General features: G+C 45.6%; 2 protein-coding genes across 2 annotated transcripts; both read right to left on the reverse strand.

Moving 5' to 3' along the window:
* Nucleotides 1-130: 130 nt before the first annotated feature.
* LOC124672310 (protein STRICTOSIDINE SYNTHASE-LIKE 10-like) lies at nucleotides 131-13674 on the reverse strand. The gene is made up of 5 exons (XM_047208560.1): nucleotides 13147-13674; nucleotides 12633-13020; nucleotides 459-613; nucleotides 334-375; nucleotides 131-256 (listed from the first exon to the last, which is right to left on the reverse strand). Exons 1-5 carry the CDS (start codon nucleotides 13672-13674, stop codon nucleotides 131-133), a joined length of 1239 nt encoding a protein of 412 aa, XP_047064516.1.
* A 1221-nt stretch (nucleotides 13675-14895) lies between these two features.
* On the reverse strand, nucleotides 14896-17482 carry LOC124674122 (serine/arginine repetitive matrix protein 2). Its single transcript, XM_047210159.1, has 3 exons — nucleotides 17316-17482; nucleotides 15425-17017; nucleotides 14896-15321 (listed from the first exon to the last, which is right to left on the reverse strand). Exons 1-3 carry the CDS (start codon nucleotides 17349-17351, stop codon nucleotides 15256-15258), a joined length of 1695 nt encoding a protein of 564 aa, XP_047066115.1. The 5' UTR covers nucleotides 17352-17482; the 3' UTR covers nucleotides 14896-15255.
* Nucleotides 17483-19609: the final 2127 nt, after the last annotated feature.

A 19609-nucleotide genomic window follows, 5' to 3' on the forward strand; every position in this document is an offset into this window, starting at 1 on the left:
ATAGATGTTTGAGCTTTGTCGAAAGAGATGTCTTAGATTTGTCTAAATCTAGAAAGATAAATCTAAATAGGAGGGAGTATGATCACATTATTTGGTCTAGAGGAAGTGCCAAGGGGTGTCATCTTTCACTTCAGGCCCCATCTAAAGCCAACCACAGCTGCCGCATTTCTTCGGTTTCAACAAGAGGTTCTCTGACCAGAAAGGGGCCCGGATGGGGGCCCTTGAACTTTTCAAAAAAGCTTGCATCCTCATAGGCCTACATACGAGCAAAGAAATTAATCAATCAATAAACACACATCCGGGTTACAGTTACAGCACGAGGTGTGCCCTTACCGTGAGCTCGGCTCTTAACCTAGCCTCCTCAGCGCGATGCAGCTATAAATGGCACGCAGTTAGCAACAAACATTGAACACAATTGTTAAACACTAGCTCGATAGGAAATAAATCATCATACGTACTTCATCCTCGTCGCCTACAGGGTATTCCATGGGGGGCAATCCAGGTGCCGGCAAAAAACATGTGTCCCTCACATGACCACCCGTGTACTCAGAAGCATCCTTGGGGTGCTTCATATGCTCGCCACTTCCATTATTTTCACAACCATGGCACGTACCTTGCAATAGAAAGAGAACAGAATAAGAAGCACAGATGCATAGTAGTAATAACTATTAATTAGAGGTAATAAAACATGCGTGCATGAACCAGTTTGAGATACTACAATTGTAGGTAGGTTCATGTTAGTGCGATGCACAAACTAGAACAAAATTCATTCAAGGCAAGTGCATGTACAAACCATTATCAGAAGGCTCAAGCATTCGTAAACAGCTGGGAACCAATTCCTCAAGTTCTCCTTTCGTAGATATGACTTCAGTAAAAAATAGATTGGTGGTGATGCCATGGTCGACTCCTTTAGCCGTTGTAGTGAAATTCATATGAGTGTACCACTTAAACACATCACCCTCAAAAATTGCTTCGATGCACACAACTTCTTTGACTTGATGTGCACGATCCTAAATTAACAAGCATGGATCCGATCAATAAGTAATATTGTGAGATGGATGAATAAGACAGTACAGCATAGTGTTAGCACGACAGAGTGTGGCGGCAGACGGGAAGGACAGAGAGGAAACCTCCGTAAGATGGTGCTCCTCATTATACTCATCCATCAAAGCTTGAGCCAACTGGTACGTCCAATTACGGATTACATCTTGATGAGATCTTGAAGGCGTCTTCCTACTGCCATCAGGCCAGTAAAGAGTACATTTTACACCCCTCTCCGCATACGAAAGCCCATCCATGAACCTAGTTTAGATCAAAGCATTTCATATGATTAGTATATCTTATTTTTCTCAAAGGTGGAGTAAAATCTGGTACTAAGCACTCGGTAAATGTTATCAGCCAAGAATTTTGTCGAAGGTTTGTATGTTAGGAATCAAACAGCTCGCAAGTTATTACCTCTTAACATAGCTAATGAGCTGTAGTCGACAAAAACAGAACACAATTGAAACGTGCACATGTCGGTAAGTTGTCAATTGTCAATGCATAGTAAAAAAGGGGGGGAAAGGTACCCATCATTCATTTTCAGATCCCCAAATCCAGTATGCTCTTAACACTGTTTTCCCCAGTTAACTGAACTTGCTGGTCTCGCCTTAGCATTATTTAGTATACGTGGAAGAAACTGAGCTGAGCATGTTCCTAGCAAAGATACACTGCCACATATACATAATGGCAGGGATATATCATGAATTATATATACTTTGTTATTTTCAGCTACGCTTACTACTATGTACTATTCCAACAACTCAACTGTCCATCTAAGTTTAAGTGGACTGAAACAAGAATTTTGAAATTCATGTCCGCTTCAATATATAGACTTTGTTATTTTCAGCTATTCTTACAACTATGTACTATTTCAACAACTCAAGTGTCCATCTAAGTTCAAGTGGACCAAAACAAGAATTTTGAAATTCACGTGGGCTGTGTTTTTGCCTGTAATCTTGACAGCCTTTTTTAGTCCAACCATAGGGGAATTCTTTTTATTGATTACTGCTGAAAATTAGATTATTTTTTGTGTGTTGCCTACATCATAGAAAAACATGTTGGCTATGTATACCGAAAACAACATACGGAGGCCGAGCTACATCTAGCCCTTTATTTTCAAAAATTCAAAATCATAGTTTTAAGTTTTAAAAAAGTCTGAAAAAAATCCTGAATGTAGACAAACATGCAAAATCTCAATGTGAAATTATTGTATTGTAGCCTACACAAAAATGATAAAATATGACAGGTTTTATAGTTTTGAAATATGCACTATTCACTATTCTCAGATCCACACATTTATCATTTTTGTGTAGCCTAAAGTACTAAGAATTTCACATTGAGATTTTGCATGTTTGTAGATTCCATCATTGGCTACATTTCAGATTTTTTTTTCAGAATTTTTTGAAACTTCAAAATATGATTTCCGATTTAAAAAAAATAAAGAGCTACATGTAGCTCGGCCTCCATTTGTCCACTCTCCTATGTATACTTGCTAGGAGTAATCAAATGCAAGTATGCACAAAGAATAAATCTAGAGCGCAAGTGGAGAGCTTTACATTGCTGGGTCCCGGCGGCCATGAAGAAAGGTATCAATAGCCTTTTGAGCTTCCTGTAGACTCTTGAATGGCCCACCCACATGAGGATATGTGTGTAAAGAGCCCCCACGATCGGTCCTGATGTAAAATGAAATACCCCAGTCATTGCAATTCACCCCCAATATGGGTGGTGGTGGTGGAACCTTAATAGTGCCACGATCTCCCTCCAATGTTGTAGTTTCGAGCGACTCCTCCAAGAAAGAGATATCCAATACTTGAAGCGTTTCTGGAGATCCAGGACCAGCCACATGCTCCTCCACCACCTCATACCTAAAGGAATAGACAGGCTCGGTGAGTAGAACAATAATCTATTTATCTTAAGAGATCTAATAAAAAATAATAGTATTATGTAAAATTGATTCATTTTTTTGTGGAAACCAGTTCATAGATGCCGTAAATCTGACCCAAACATAAAAATGAAGCAAACGGTTGCTCAAAAAAAGGTTGCTAAAAAATGAAGCGAATGACAAACCAACGTGATCATGTGGTTGTGCTATCCGATTCCTGCCTGATCCAAACCGTTTGATAGAAAATGAACGTCAGACGATGTATTAGCTGAAACATTCTCATATGCACCCTTTGAGTTTAGCCGAAATCAACTCGCACGCCTATCCAGAGCCCAATGCATTGGAGGATGTTTTGTGTGGGTTAATTATAGTAGAGTACAAGGTTCTATCTCCAGAAGCTATGAGATAAAATCTAACCATGGTGGATTTCGGGTTGATTGCAAGTAGGCTATAATATGCAATAATGCAAATATGCTTGCACATAAGTCATACGACCGTCTTCTCAACCATCGGGGTCTTATTTCACGTACTAGAACCATCCATTACAATATGTGTGGATTGCCAAGCCTTTTCACCTGCTCAATTTTTGATTGTGTCGGCTAGTGCACAAAACATTATTAAAACACGACACCATCCACCTGCATATTTCTTCTTTTCCTTTTTTTGCGTACTTTATGGGCCACTTGGCTCAAGCATCCGCAAAAAGTACCGAGCTTTTTAAGAAAAGAAATTAGTAATTCTTACAAATCAACGGTAGACTATTTTAATAATAATATACTTACTGAAAAACACCTCTGGTGTTTAGAGATACCATGATTTGTGAAACTATGCCATATATTCACTTCAATCTAGGGGTAACACTACAATTAGAGCGGGTGATAGGGAGTATAAATAATGGTCGACGTAGGAGCTCTCCCACTCATCCGTCCGGGTCTTTCCTAGACCTCAGCTTGTCCCTTGAACTATGCCAGATATTCTAAGAGCCTGACGATAACCATCCTAATCAACTATATGAACCATATTCATAAATTTCTATTACTAACAGATGAATATAATATCCATCATGCTGGACAAAGAGGATTAAGGGCGACTCCTTAAAAAAGGGAGAGAATTGAGGATCGCGAACGATCAGGGAGATGCACTTACATATCTTGATTCTCCATACTAGCTAGTCGGCCGGGGAACTCGATCGGGGTCGTTTCGAACGGACGGCTGATGTGTCCTGCTTCCCGTTTGCCTTTGGACAACATCACGCGCACATATATGATGTGTGTATATATGGGGAGAGATACAACGATCGCCGTAGCGAATTAACCTGCAGAACATGAGATCTACTCGGATACAACTAGAAGTAATAGTCGGTTAATTCTCAGGTGTACGACCACCAAACCGAAGGCGAGTCACGTAAAGGTTTCGATTTTGGAAGTAAAATTACTAGCCGTACGCCGGGAATAATTTGGAGCGTCCGATTGCTTGAGCAACAGAACATGCAGCCTGTTGTTAGCTCCGTAACAATAACTACTTACATTTTGTAGTGAAAAATTAGGTAAGCTGTACTCTCTTTCTATCAAGCAAATAAAGAGATCTGCTACATTTTTTAGATTCATTTTTTCGCCATTGGAAACATCATTTTATGGATGGAATGGAAGCATCTTCGCTGAAGTGATTGAGATATAATCTACAACCTTTGCCGGCGAGTCCAGTCCAAGCTTGTATAATTAAAATAGTCGTGCACACGGAAATCAAGCACATATGTACAAAACAAATTGACACAGAAAAATAGGTGGAGTAGATCTTTATTATCAACGGGTGTTCCTTCAAGACACTACATGTGGTATATATAGGGATAGTGTTAGACAACTGTTGGTGTATCTGTTGGGCTGTCTTCTTGTTCTCTGTTGTGGCCCATTTGGCCCAGCCCAGTCCTGACCTATATAAGGTGCTTCTATCTCTGTAACCCTAAGAAGAGAGAGTTCCTCCCTGCAGCCTCCTACCTCAGGTTAGGCCCTCACCTCTGTCCACATGGTATCGAGCAAGGGGCGGTGAGGGCAACGACGGGAAGGACCGCCGATCCGGAAGCCTAGTCTCGTTGTGGCAGCTAGGAGGAAGAGGAAGAGGAAGGGAGTAGGCTGCCTGCGGTGGCTGGGAGGAAGAGGAAGGGAGCAGGCTGCTGCGGCGGCAAGGAGGGGAAGGCAGTGGCAAGTAAGGAGACGAAGAGGCATCCTGCGGGTAAGTCCTTTGGTGGTTCTGAGAGGTTAGTTTGGTGTCAAGCATGGGGGACAACGGGATTTGGCCAAGGCTCTGGAGAAGCTGGCAGTAACTTATCACTACCAAAGGAGATGGAGGAGGATCTCGCTGGAGGGGGAGCAATCGTTCCCCATACCATCATCGGTCGAAACTTGAGCTGCCGGCGAATGAAATCAAGTTGGAAGGAGTGGCCAACTATCTCCGGTGGTCAAGGAGGGCGCCGTTGATTTTGAACTCGAAAGGGCTGGATGAACGTGTGAGTGGTGAAGCCGCAGAACCAGCAGACAAGACCAGTCCGGAATGGAAACAGATGGAATGCCATAAATTCTCTGATTGTGGCATGGTTGCTTAACTCTTTGGTTCCTAACATTGCTGCTTCCGTAGAGGCACTCACAAAAGCTTCAGAGGTATGGGACACCCTATCAAATCTTTATTCTGGAAAGGGGAACATTATGTTGATTGCTGAGATTGAGGATAAAGTGCATGACTTGCAACAAGGAAACAAAACTGTGATGGCATATGTGGCTGAGTTGCAGCATCTTTGGGGAGATTTAGATCATGTTGATCCTCTGGAACTTGCCCATGGGGAATGTGTGAGTGCTCGCTGCAAGCTGGATTGAACGTCGGCGAGTCATGAAGTTCTTGAAGGGTCTTAATCAAGATTTTGAGGGGAGAAGGGCTGCTTTACCGCATCAAACCACTACCCCTTCTCTCAAAGAAGCCATTGCAGCTATGTCCAGAGAGGAAGTGCGTCCGAATATGACAAAGGGAAGCGATTCTGTCCCTCATCCAACCTTCTACACTAATGAGAGACAAGAGATGAGAGACTCGCTATACTTGTGGGCGTAAGGGACACTTGAAGCATCGGTGTACCTCCTTTGCTACATCCGAGTAGGGGGAGAGGAGGATACACACATGGCGAGAGGAAGCTACGAGAGGAAGAGGTGATGGCAGAGGTAGTGGACAGCCCTATGGACAACACCATGGAAGAGGTGGTGGACAGCACTATGGCAGAGGTAGTGGACAGCCATATGGATATCAGTATGGCAGGGGTGGAGGACAGCAGCACGCTATATCACCCAAGGCACATATGGCAGCAGCTTCGGAGTCAACTACCAGGTACCTCTCAGGGACAGTCAATGGAAGAAGGAGAAAATGAGGCAACCTTTGGGAACTTTGCTCATTATGTCTACAAGGATGAAGGTAATATTGATAGAGTTTCTATAGCCACTCATAATGCTAATTCAGATTGGATTCTTGATTCTGGAGCATCCAAACATGTTACTTGGAAATATTAGTGAGTTTGACTCTTATACTCAGTATCCTCCCACACATAGAGGCACTATCCAAACAGCAGATGGCACAGCACAATCTATAAAAGGGGAGGGGTCGGTGCAATGTACACCCAACATAAAATTGTCATCAGTTCTACATGTTCCTGCTTTTCCAGTAAATCTGCTATCTCTAAGTGCCTTGATTGATCAGCAGGACTACCGTATAATAGTTGATAGATATATGTGTTTAATTCAAGAAAGGGAGAGCGAGCAAGAAGATTGGGACCGCAACCAGGCATAGAGGTCTTTGGCACATAGATCGTGACAAGATGGGGCATGATGCTAGTTCCGTGCTTGCTGCGATTGTTGGAGGAAAGGAGAGTATGGCACTAGTTCATCATTGTCGAATGGGTCACATGGCGTTTGATAAAATGTTTCGAGTTTTTCCCGATGTAATGAATGGAGTGGACAAAACCAAATTATGTTGTGATGCACTGCGAATATGCTAAGCATACGAGAACCTCTTATGTTAGTAGAGGGATCGAAGTGTATCCCCATTTGTGTTAGTGCACTCGATGTATGGACGTGTCCTGTTGTGTCGATAAGTGGCATGAAGTACTTTGTGACTTTTATTGACTTGCTATTCCGGAATGACTTGGATCTATCTTATGCGTCACAAAGATGAAGTGTTCACTTGTTTCCGCAGTTTTTGTGCCTATGTGAAAAACCAATTCAATGTTCGGGTGCAAGTGATCGGAACCGATAATGGTACTGAATATATCAACAAACCTTTTGTTGCTTTCTTATCTTCGCAAGGTATACCGCACCGGACTTCATGTCCCGACACTCCTCCCCGGAATGGAGTTGCTTGAGCGGAAGAATAGGCACATTCTTGAAGTGGCTCGATCTCTTATGTTTACCATGAATGTTCCAAAATTCTTATGGAGTGAGGCGATTATGACTGCTACATATTTGATCAACGAGAATGCCTTCAAAGATTCTAGGTATGCAGTCTCCTTGCCAACTCCTTCTAAATAACAATGACTTTGTTGTACCACCCAAACTCTTTGGCTGTACATGTTTTGTAAGGGATCACAGGCCATCTGTTGGCAAGCTAGATCATCGGGCTATCAAATGTATCTTTATTGGCTATTCCTCCAGACAGTAAGGGTTACAAGTGTTGGAGTCCCACCGACGGGAGGACATTTGTAAGCATGGATGTTACGTTTCGCGAGTCGGAACCATTTTATGACGGTGAGAGTGATCTTAGTGGCTTGTTCCGGGGGATTGACCATCTTGGTGATGCTCAAGAGGGGGAGCAACGGCAAGGTGCTCGATCAAGAACAGCAAGATGGTGACCAACAACAACATCAACAATTTCCTATTGTTGCGGAGATTCCTGCAATTCCTGGTACACCTACACCACCTAGACCTGTACCACCACAAAGATGGCTGCAGAATCCACTTGTGTACTCTAGAAGACAAGTACAAAGGGAACAAGGAGATGCACCGGAGGAGCAACAAGACCGAGGGCGGGGGAGCAACCCATTGGACCGAGAAAATCAAGGAAGTACAAGTGTAGATTCTGCAGAGGAGAATCAATCTCGGACTGAGTCCAATAATAGCCTAGACTTGCCAATTGCAATAAGGAAAGGGATAAGAAATGTTGGGCCCCCAAAGCGACTGAGTTATGATAACTATGACATAGGAAATTATATTTCTTACGAGGCATTGTCACCCACTTTTCGGGCTTTTGTTGCTTCACTGCAAACCGTATCTGTTCCTAAGGATTGGAAGGCAGCCGGGTTGGACCCGAGATGGTGCAATGCTATGATGGAAGAGTTAGAGGCCTTGAAGAAAAATAAAACATGGGAGTTAACGAGATCTCCCTAAAGGAAAGAATACGATGAGGCTCGTAAGTGGATCTATTACGTAAAACAAAATGCGGAAGGAAAAGTGGAGAGATATAAGGCAAGACTTGTGGCAAGAGGATATAGTCGGACTTATGGCATTGACTATGATGAGACATTTGCACCGATGGCAAAAATGAGCACTCGTCGGAATTTTGATCTCTTGTGCAGCAAATTTCGGATGGCCCTTGCATCAACTTGATGTCAAAAATGCATTTACGCATGGTGATCTTCAAGAGGAGGTGTATATGGAGATGCCACCAGGATTTGTCGGACCTCGAAACTAAAGGGAAGGTATGTAGGCCGAAGAAATCTCTATATGGCCTCAAACAATCTCCACGGGCCTGGTTTGACGAGGTTCGGACAAGTGGTGTGTGGCATGGGTTATGGTCAATGCAATGGAGACCATACCTTATTTTACAGACACTCGGAGCAGAAAATCACTATCCTTGCTGTGTATGTTGATGATATTATCATCACGGGAGATGATGTTGTGGAAATCGCGAAACTGAAAGGATGCTTGAGCCAGGCCTTTGAGGTGAAAGATTTGGGAAAACTTAGATACTTCCTTGGAATAGAAGTTGCAAGATCGTCAAAAGGGATATCACTATCTCAAAGAAAGTATACATTGGATCTCTTAGATGATATGGGCATGCCGGGGTGCCGAGTGGCTTCAACACCTATTGACCAGAACACTAAAATCACAGCAGAGTCTGGAGAACCCATAAACAAGGAGAAATATCAAAGACTTGTTGGGAGACTAATATACTTATGCCACACGAGACCAGATATATCATTTGCGAGTAAGTGTAGTGAGTCGCTATATGCATGATCCGAGGGATGGACACTGGAAGCAGCTCAAAGAATCTTGAGATATTTGAAGGGCACTCCGGGAAAAGGAGTGTTGTTTAAAAGTAATGGACACCTAAATGTAGATGGATATTGTGATGCGGATTGGGCTAGCCGCTTAGATGATCGAAGATCCACCTCGGGGTATTGTGTTTTTGTTGGAGGAAATTTGGTGTCATGGAGAAGTAAGAAACAATCTGTTGTCTCGAAATCAACGAACTGAAGCTGAGTACGGAACTATGTCACAGGGCCTCGGGTGAAATGTTGTGGGTACGAAACCTTCTAAGAGAGCTGAAAATTTTAAGGCAAGGAAGCTTGAAAGTGTGGTGTGATAATATGTCTGCCATAAACATAGCAAATAACCCTGTCCAGCATGAGCGAACTAAACATGTGGAGATAGACAGATTCTTTATTAAAGAAAAGATTGATGCAGGGATTATCTCATTGGCTTATGTGAGATCGGGACAACAAGTGGCGATTGTTTAACAAAGGGACTCGGGCTCAAAGGAGTGTAATCTTGCCTGTGCCAAGATGGGGATGATTGACATTTATCACCCATCTTGAGGGGGAGTGTTAGACAACTCGTTGGTGTATCCGTTGGGCTGTCTTCTTGTTCTCTCGTTGTGGCCCATTTGGCCCAGCCCAGTCCTGACCTATATAAGGTGCTTCTATCTCTGTAACCCTAAGAAGAGAGAGTTCCTCCCTGCAGCCTCCTACCTCAGGTTAGGCCCTCACCTCTGTCCACAGATAGTGGTAGGTGGATGAGGCCAAATCAAGGGGAAATCTTCCGCCATAAGAAAATGCGGGTTCTCGCCTGAGAAAGGGGGCCACGATTTCCTAACGGCTCCTTTGGCCTACATGACACCTTGTTAATGCCTCAAAAACTTCAGAAAAAATAGTCAGAAAAGTATATAGAAAAGGCACATAGACATAGTGTATGCCTCCCTCGTTGCATGGTGTGCCTCCTAACAAACATTATTGAGAGAAACCTCAAGAAAACTCATTGAAGGAGAAACGAGTATAATGCACTCCCCCAGGATCAAGACTTACAGATTTGTATGTGCAGATTCTCCATGTGAACCTTGCATCTCAGTCTCATCATATTGATTTCACGAACGCGCCACTCAAAAGATGATGTTCATCATGGGCGGAGCTACACCCCGGCCCCCGGGCAATGGCTCGGGGCGAAGTTTTGTTTTCACCTATATAGGGTTTTGGTTTAAGATTTAGACTAATTACAACAAATAACACAATGTTGGCCTTAGGTTTTTGGGATCCTGGCTTTGCCCCTGATGTTGGTAATGATCAAATGAACAAATATGCGAGATTTTCACATGAATTAGTGAGTAAGATTGTCACCTGGTTCAGCTTCAATAGTTTATGTGAATAAAAAGCCTCGAGATTGATATGTTTTGTGAAAATTACTCTTCACACCTAACCCGACTAAACATGTGCAACACCAGCATCATTATCTTCATAGACAATGGTGGGGTTTATACAGTGTTTAGACCACACATTTGATGAATGCAGTCAATCATCGTGAAGCATACCCGCTCTCGTGAGGCTTTATACAGTGTTATAATTTTCGGGTGGTTTGTCGAATTTGATACTCCAAGTGCTCAACTTTTCATAAATATGGATCTATAACTAAAATAAGTCTATATACTTATGTATTTGGAAAAAGTTGAGTATGTTATTTTGGTAATGAGGGAGTACAGCACTTTGCCTGGGAGATGTCACCACAAAAACCCCATCAATAACAGGTCTTGATTCATCATATAAAACAATTCCATGTAAGCTCAAAATTGTACGTAGCAAGTAATGATGGCAAACGCGATGTCCTACCTGTGTATAATTCATGATACCGGGATAAAAAAATCCTTCCACGATGCATCAGAACCGTGGCAAATTTCTGCTAGATATCAAAAGCTTATCACACAAATTACTGGGTATGTCACTCCATCCACAAATAAGTGAAATTTTAGGTGTTGTGCTAAGGTGAGTTTTTTAAAGTTTGACAAACTTTATAGAAATAGCAATAATTACAACATCAAATTAGTATCACTAGATTCATCTTAGAATTAGATTCATAATATACTAATTTCATGTCATAAATATTGCTACAATTTTATATATAGTTAGCCAAGTTTTAAAAAGTTCAACTTAAAACAAAACCGAAGAGTGCACTTGTTTGTGGATGAAGAGAGTATGCAGGAACACGTACAGTACATTTTGTTTTACGGTGACTTACAGTACGTTTGATTGTGCATTTTGTGCATAACTATGCAGGAACACTTGTGGTACGCTTGGCTGTGTATTTGAGGAAAGACCTGAAATTAACATAAGGCGGCGAGCGAGCGCGCATGAAGGAACGGTATTTAGTTACTCTGCTAAGCTAAGAAATCTGCATCGATGCAATCTGAGCGATGTGCAGCAGGTATCTTACGTCTAACTAGTTTCTGAAAGTGGCCTATATATCTTCACTGCCATCTCCACTTAAATTAAGGATCAACACAATTATTTTGGAGTGTTATTAATTATTTTCAACAGTAGCAGCATCACTTTTACTATAGAGGTGAAGATATCTCTAAGCCTATAACTACTTAATTACTACTTAGATCGATTAACTGTGAAAGTTTGTGGTTCAATGGAAACAAAAGAAAAGGCCAGATACATAGTGCTAGTATTTACATGTCTCTGAAGTTAACAAATCACAATAGCGCTAGTTTAGTGCTTGATGAAGGACCAGTCGAGACAAAGTACGGAATTAATGCAGCATTGTCGTTCAATTGAAAATTACAACTAGAAAATAATCAAAAATAAAATAAAAATCATAAGAATAACATTGAAAACAAAGAGCATGTACATTGAATAAAGATTACGCTGAGATACAAGATCATTGTTCCATAAAGAATTCATCTAGCAAACTAGCAAAGTACACTCACAAAATAGTCAAAATCATAGCATAATATTTAAGAAAACTTAGAGCCGATAGATTAAACAAAAATACTACTACTTAAATTATTCATCCTAATTAATTGATCCCTATTTGCGTTTGACTTTAAGGTCTGGCCTTAATTGGTTGTGCCTGGCAATGACCTTGGTGGAGGCATTGTTTTGAGAGCGGGGACTATCTTCAGGGTGAAAACCTAAGATCTTTGATCGGGCGACGATGGTGTTTGGGCACTGTTTCCTTCCTGGAGGCGTCGTTTTTGGAGAGTCTGTAATTCAGGTGTTGTCTTGGCGGTGGATGTATTGCTGTTGTTAGGCCCGAGATACTGTAGCGGGACTTTTATTTCTTAGTTTTCTTTTCTTGTTTTTTGGCTGTGTGCATCCGTAGTGCCATTAGGGTGATGCGTTGTTGCAGAGGCTAGGTGTAATTGGTATCTTCTTGATATTAATATATTCTCTTTATCGATTTTTTTTTGCGTTTGACAACGGCCACGTAAGGAAGCTCGACGGATCCCATGAACAGTCTGCCGCCTTTCCTCTCCACCACCTCGGTCGGCCTCACGCTCTTGGGTCCTCTCATCTCCTCGACTATCTCCCCATCGATGTTGATCCTCAATGCTAGTAGGTGACTATCGACACCAAAGGGGAGTTCCGTCTTCTCACGGTGCAGTGCCACCCAATATCCTCCTCTCTTGTCGGGCCTCACATTATCGGGATAGCTAGGAAGATCAGTGAATAGCTCGATCGTGCCTGCCTTGAGACCCTTGACCCAGTACCTCAGCAACTTGCATGGCCCGGTCGATGAGATCACGAGATGTGTCCGATCAGCGCTTATGGCGAGGCCGTTGGGGTAAGTGATGCCGGCCTGGAGCACTACTGTGTTTCCCGTCCGTGGGTCGTACCTCATTAGACGGCCTGTCGAGTCCCCGGTTCTGGTAACCATCTCGTGCTGCGACCTCTGGTAATTCATGGAGCTGTCGGTGAAGTAGACCTCGCCGGTCACCTGGTCGACGTCCACCCCGTTGGTGAACCGTAGAGGTGCGCCATCAACCTCCGTGACTAGAACCGTCGCCTCGCCGCCGCCCGGCGCGACCCGCATAAGGCCCTTGTAGGCGTCGGCCACGTATAGGTACCCGGACTTGAGGTGGAACCGGAGGCCGAGCGGGCGGCCGCACTGGCTCTCGGTGGCGGTCTCCGGGCGAAGGATGGATGCCGTGCACGCCTCGCTGCTGTACCCGGGGCTGTAGGTGTACGTCGTCCATCCGACCTTGTCGCCGTTCCACCTGAGGACACGCCCGTCGGAGACACCACTGTAAGGGCCTTGGCCTTTCGCGTCGAAGGCGACGCTTTCGGGACCACGCAGCAGTCCGCGCGGCAGCGGCAGGTGTCGAGTCCGTGTCGCGTCGATGCTGGGGACGACGGTGCCGGCGGCGGACGCGCCGCCGGGCATGAACAGCAGCAGCATCAAGACGACGAGCGAGGCCATCGCTGCGGCGAGAACCCTTGCGCTGCTCGCCATGTTGATCGTTAGCTACTATTCGACGATTTGGTGTTTCGCTCGCTGGAGAGAGAAGTCGGCAGGTGCCTCTGCTTTTGTAGTACCCATGGGTCTGACTCCCTGCAAGATTCGGCCGTCCTCTTCAGTCTCAAAACGGACGTACGCTGAGAGTCGGAGTCGGAGTTCTTGTTGATCGTGGAAATAGTTACGATTTCGTGTGTGTCATGAATTCTAGGACGACACTAATTATTGTTATATTCAGAAAGAAGGAAAAAAAGGAATCAGTGATCAACAATCAGATCAAGGATAATAGAGGAAGCAAAGAACTGGAGAGACGCCGGCAGGTCAAAGGCCAGCGGGCAGCGACCTGCTGCAAAGACGAGTAATGCTACAATACGTCTAGGATTTCCGTGCAAAGACCCAGGGAACCACACTGAACCAGTCTGAACTTCCGTTTCTCTGCTAGCCTGAAGCTGATGCTGTTTTGTAACTCTAGTTTTTTCTTCGCTTGTTTCGTTTTAGTTCCTGTAGCTACAGTACTCCCTTCGGTCTTTTTTAATTGATGAATTTAGTTCAAAGTTGTACTAAATTCAAGTCAATTAAAAGAGACCGAAGGAAGTACATCTTTGTACTCTCCTTGTAAATGCAATGAAAAAGCAGGCCAGCCTGCCGTTACGAAAAAAAGAGTGACCAAGATCAAAGGATAATGCTATCGCAGGATAATGCATGTACATGACTTTAACCACGCCATAACACTTATTATTTTTCCATGGAAAACCTGAGGTTTTATTAAGTGCCTGGTAAAGTACAATCTGAGTTCATCGCATATCTGACAGAAACTGTTGTAGCCAAACTTCAGTCGACATTGTACTCTACCTCTTGGGCTAACACATGACTAACAACATTACATTCTCTGTTACCTTTCAGCTCTTGAACTCTCGCTCCCTAAGATACTCGCTAATGACATTAATTCTCATGGCATAACCACGCCATAACATATCATTCACCAAAAGTAACCGCCGGCCGATGATCCCGTAAGGCCATAACAATTTTAGGATACAGATAAACAGCTCTGGTATCAACGCAAAAATCAATAGGATTGTCATTACAAGTGCAATTCCGTGATTAATCTTGAAACCGGCCGACATGATTCAGCCGTCCACCACCATTAAAAACTAAAAATAACACATAAAAAGACACATCCCTAATAGTTCCCTGCAATACCCTGCCGCTCAACAACAATTCAAGCAACCAGTAGACTGAATCACAGTATACAAGAGCAAACTTACTGGTTACAAGAATCCTAGTGCATGTAATCGACTGATGTGCTACAGAGATTGCTTGCTGCTCAGAAAGTTGATTTGGGCAAAGCACAGCCATTTATCGCAGCTGAACAACAATTGTAGTATCGTGTTTAAACTACCAGAGCTCTGTGTGAGTTTACTATCAAGAAGTACTTAGTAGTCTCAATGTGGACATCATTTCTATTAGTCATGGCTATCACCGATTCACACTAGAACAAAATAGAATTTATCCAGCTACGTAGCTGCACCCCAAAAAGCAGGATTGACAACAACTATATGGTAGTCCATCTTGACGCCTTCAGCGCTGCAGCTTCCTCCTTGCAAGACGCGGGCTCGTTGTTGGTATGTAGACTTTGTAACTGACCTAAAAAATGTAAGAAAGCCAGTTAAGACCCAATGCATATGATTCACATCCACCCATGACGATTTGAACATTTGAAAGAGCAACAATGAAGTTTCTCGCTTACCTGCACCGTCTCTCCATCATGCATCCTAGAGAAAGTTCGCTTCTCAAACTGAGACCCATCTTTGTCCTCGGTCCCAGCCTGGCTCTTGCCCTCATCAGTTGACAAAACTGAGCTCTCAGGAGCTGAAGCTTCACCAGTCTTTCTATCATCCCCATTGGTTCCTTCAAGATTGTTGTTTATCTCAACAGGAGGGTGCCTGACTTCACTACTGCTTTCAACAGGGACATGATTCTCAACAGCCGAAGGGGTCATCGCAATTTCACTGCCAAGCCCTTCCCTAGCGGGTATGCTCACAACTGATCTAACCCTGCGTGTTGCTTGCACAGGAATCACCCCGGTGCTGCTGCCTAACCTTTGTTTTACAGTAGAAGAACTCGCCGGATTGTTTCCCAACCTTTGCATCACACTACTACCATTCCTACCATCCTGTGACATGATACGAGAAGATGCGCGAATCAATTCTAGTCTGCTTCCCTGCTGTTGAGTTGGGGGACTAGTATCACCAGAATCGAGTATTCCAGGTGATTTATCACCACGACTCATTTCCTGGTTCCAAGGACTTGTACTGTTCCCAAAATCTTCTATTTCAGGTGATCCAGCAGAGTGACCAACTCCAAAACTGTTTCCATGCATCTGAGAAGGGGTGACAGCAGACCGTGCTTCAGCAATTTTTGTAGATGTATTCTCTAGCCTATCTGTTAATACTCCCTTTCCTGTACCATTGCTATCTGTGTTGCCTGGCTTGACTGATGCTTCCTTAAACTTCCTGAAGTTAGCAAGAGCTTTCTGCCTGAGAATGAGCTCCAGATCCTCCTCAACGTCCGGGCTTCCACCACCATTAGGTAAGATCTCGTCCTCTGCATTCACATCCTTGGGAGATAAGATCTCACCCATTTCTTTAGAATCCTCGGAAGGTGACCTCTCCCTCCTCTCCAACACCACATTCTTCTCAAAATCATCGATCCCCTTCGTGGCAACAGCAACCGCTTCCTCATCCCAATCAACATTCTTCATAGAGTTCCTCTCAGTCCAGGAAGCATCGTAATTATCATAATCTTGTACAGTCCGGTCTCTGGTTGCATCATCCTGTGTGCCCCCTGCCCTCCACTTCCTACTCTTACTCTTGCTCCTACTCCTACTCTGGCTGCTGCCACTACTAGCTGGACTGCTCGAGTAGCTCCTTGATCTCCGTGCCCGTCTCCTCTTTCGATCTTTGTCTCTGTCCCTCCCCCTCGCCTTCCCCTTCCTCGTATCTTTGGGGTGGCTCCTGGGCAGTGGGCTCACAGACCTCTCAGATGCACTAATGCTGCTATGGCGGCTGCGGCGGGAGTGGCTCCTGGACCTGGACACCGTGGAAGGGCTACTGCTGGGGCTAGTGCTCGGGCTCGGGCTACGGTGGCGCCGACGCCTGGTGCTGCTACGCTTGTTTTTCTTGCTCTTCTTGTCAACAACCTTCTTGGTGGGTTTCTTGGAGCGCTTGCGGGGCGGGGAATCGGAGCCAGAGCCAGAGCTGGAGGGGGAGCGGCTGCGGCTGTGGCGCTCACGTCGGCGCTTGCTGCGCGAGGATCGGATCTTCTTGGACTTGGCCTCATCCTGACAAGATAACAAAGATAAAAGCTTCAGTTAGTGGGGATTCCTCCCGAAGAACAGTCGAAAAGGATTGGGCATCGCATCATCCAAAGTCTTAAGTCTGAAATCTAAGCAACCGGGATGGTGAAGTCCCCAAATCCTAGTCCAAAATATAGCAATCGGCGTCCATCCTAAACGGCTGCAAGATCCTAAACAAGAACCGGAAATCTGGAAGCCGGCCGGGAAAGGCCTCCTAATCCGCTAACCCTAGGTGAGAGAAAAAAAAAGCGATGAAAGTGGGAGCGGAGACCGGGACACGTACCTCGTCGACGGGCTTCTTGGCCGCTTTGCTCTTCATCGGGCGGCGGCTTTACCTGCTCCACCGGAAGAAACCGCAAAGGAGGAATTAAGGGGGCGGGGGAGGGCGTGTTCTCTAGTGCTGTTGGGCCTGGATTTGGGTTCGCCTCTGTTCCAGTCTCTGTCTCACCCTTTTCTGTGTGTCCACCTTTGGATAGGATTCTACTCCGCTTCTTTTTGCTATCGAGTACAGAAAAGCCTAGCTTCGTGTTAGATTCTGTGACCAACAAGTTTTTGTTTTTCCCATAACCCCGCTTCGTTTCCAGGTCAAAAAAGGACCAGCTTCGTTTTCGATTTGTGACGGTTAGAGCACCTCTAGCTCCTATTTCTCGGAACCGAATAAAGTGAGTTCAGTCTCCCGAAAAACAAATTGCTAGGAGATTTAGTGATGGCGCAGAACAGAAATCGAAAGCGTGAACCGAACTCGCTGAAATCAAACGTCGCGGGAAATCGAAACTCGCGATTGCACTCGATTTCATCGGATCAAGCTGAATTCGTTCATAATTTACAATACTAGAGGCAAAATACATGCATCTTGGACCTACATTGGATACTACGGGCCTAATTTAGACTTGATTTAGTCCCCGGAGTGACTATACTGTCATCGGGGCGCTTAATGTCGCCGACGGAGGGTTTTTGGTCGCCGGCTCTTCCTAGGCGACGACGACCACCGCCACCTCGATGGCCGCCGCCTCGGAGGTGCTCCCGCAGGCTAGAGGCGGCCCGGCGGCGGCATCGTCGTCGTCGCGCGGGGGCAGCGCCGACAGCGGCGGGCGCCTCCGCTTCTCCTTCCGCAGCCTCCTCCGCGCGCGCTTCCAGGTACGCCATCAACTCCGGCCACTTCCGGCCGGCCCGCTTCCACGCGCCGTCGGAGCGCCTCCGCCTGGCGCGCTCTAGCGACGCCCGTACACCCGGCGGACGCCAAGTTGATCTTCCGCCGCCAGATCGGCCTCCTCCCCTACCCACGCATCTTGCACGCGCCATTCCGGGCGGAGGGGTGCTGGCCGAAGCGGCGGAGCAGCGTCGGAGGGGCCGAAATCTCTCGTCGGAGCGGAGGCAGGCGCGGCGGGAGAGGAGCGGCGGAGGGGAGTAGGGTTTACGAACCAAACTCTCCTCCGCGAACCCTTTTAATAGGGGTCATGCGGGGAGTTTCTCGGACCCCTCAACTCCGTATTCGGGCCGGCCCATGTATTCAGCGTTGTTCTGTGCGTTTCGACCCGAACCCGTAAATCCGCCGGAAAAGTTCAGTTCCGGCAGGATTTATGGGTTCTGTTAGAGATGCTCTTAGAACATCAACAATGGTTTGATATGTTGGTCCTTGAGAAGGTTTTGGGACAGCCTTTTGTCACTTCATCTTCGGTAAGCTTCTTTTAGATGTTACCTATTTTCAATGAATCTTGTGTTCGGGGTTAGTTCTGGGGAGCCTTTTTAGTCGGGTTCATGTCGATGTCAATCAAGATATATACTTCCTCTAGCTCAAATTAATTAACAAAACCATATAATGTGTCCAACATAAGTGTATTTCTAAGTTGTGCCAATTAATTTAGGCCAAAGGGATTAATATTATTAGTAATGCTGGTAAAGACTTGGAAAAAGACATTTTAGCGACCCCCTCCCTCCCGCGTCGCCCCCACATGGCGACCGGGAGGAAACCGTAGATCATGCAGCCGACGGGCCGTCCCTTCCCCTCCTCCCTCGCCGCTACCTGAGGGCGCGGCCGGGCAAAGCCCAATCGGCGTCGGCGCTGGCGAGGCCCTCTCGTCCTCTGGCTCGGGTGGATGGGCGCGGGAAGCTTCCTCCGGGATGGGGCATGGCGTGGCCGTCGGGTGCCATGGCGCTCGGGCCTGGCATGCTGAAGCGACGTGACGGGCGTCAGGATGGTGGTAGCGTGTCCCAGATACTGGGGGCGCCGGTGTCTCCGGACGGCGCCGGCCGTGGGCGGCAAGGGTTATGGTCGGCCACCACTATAGTAGTGGGTGTAGGTGGCGCCGCGGTGGTGGGTGCTCGGCCGACCTCTGCAGAGGAAGGAGGGGAGGCTTGTCGGCGGGTTGTTCTGTGTGGGGGCCGGTAGCGCATGATACGTCTCAAACGTATCTATCATACTCACATGTTTTATACACACTTCATGTCATTATTATGCATTTTCCGGCACTAACCTATTGACGAGATGCCGAAGAGCCAGTTGCTGTTTTCTGCTGTTTTTGGTTTCAGAAATCCTACAAAGGAAATATTCTCGGAATTGGACGAAATCAACGCCCA

The sequence above is a fragment of the Lolium rigidum genome, chromosome 7, assembly GCF_022539505.1.
Source record: "Lolium rigidum isolate FL_2022 chromosome 7, APGP_CSIRO_Lrig_0.1, whole genome shotgun sequence".
NCBI lineage: Eukaryota > Viridiplantae > Streptophyta > Magnoliopsida > Poales > Poaceae > Lolium > Lolium rigidum.

Excerpts from the sequence above, each read along its gene's own strand:
- LOC124674122 (XM_047210159.1), bottom strand. The coding sequence starts at position 17,351 with ATGAAGAGCAAAGCGGCCAAGAAGCCCGTCGACGAG. Across the intron at positions 17,018-17,315 it reads CCAAGAAGCCCGTCGACGAG|GATGAGGCCAAGTCCAAGAA; the intron begins GTACGTGTCCCG and ends TTATCTTGTCAG. Across the intron at positions 15,322-15,424 it reads ATGATGGAGAGACGGTGCAG|GTCAGTTACAAAGTCTACAT; the intron begins GTAAGCGAGAAA and ends TACATTTTTTAG.
- LOC124672310 (XM_047208560.1), bottom strand. The coding sequence starts at position 13,674 with ATGGCGAGCAGCGCAAGGGTTCTCGCCGCAGCGATGGCCTCGCTCGTC. Across the intron at positions 13,021-13,146 it reads TCGACCAGGTGACCGGCGAG|GCCGGCATCACTTACCCCAA; the intron begins GTCTACTTCACC and ends GTAGTGCTCCAG. Across the intron at positions 257-333 it reads GGTTAAGAGCCGAGCTCACG|GCCTATGAGGATGCAAGCTT; the intron begins GTAAGGGCACAC and ends GCTCGTATGTAG.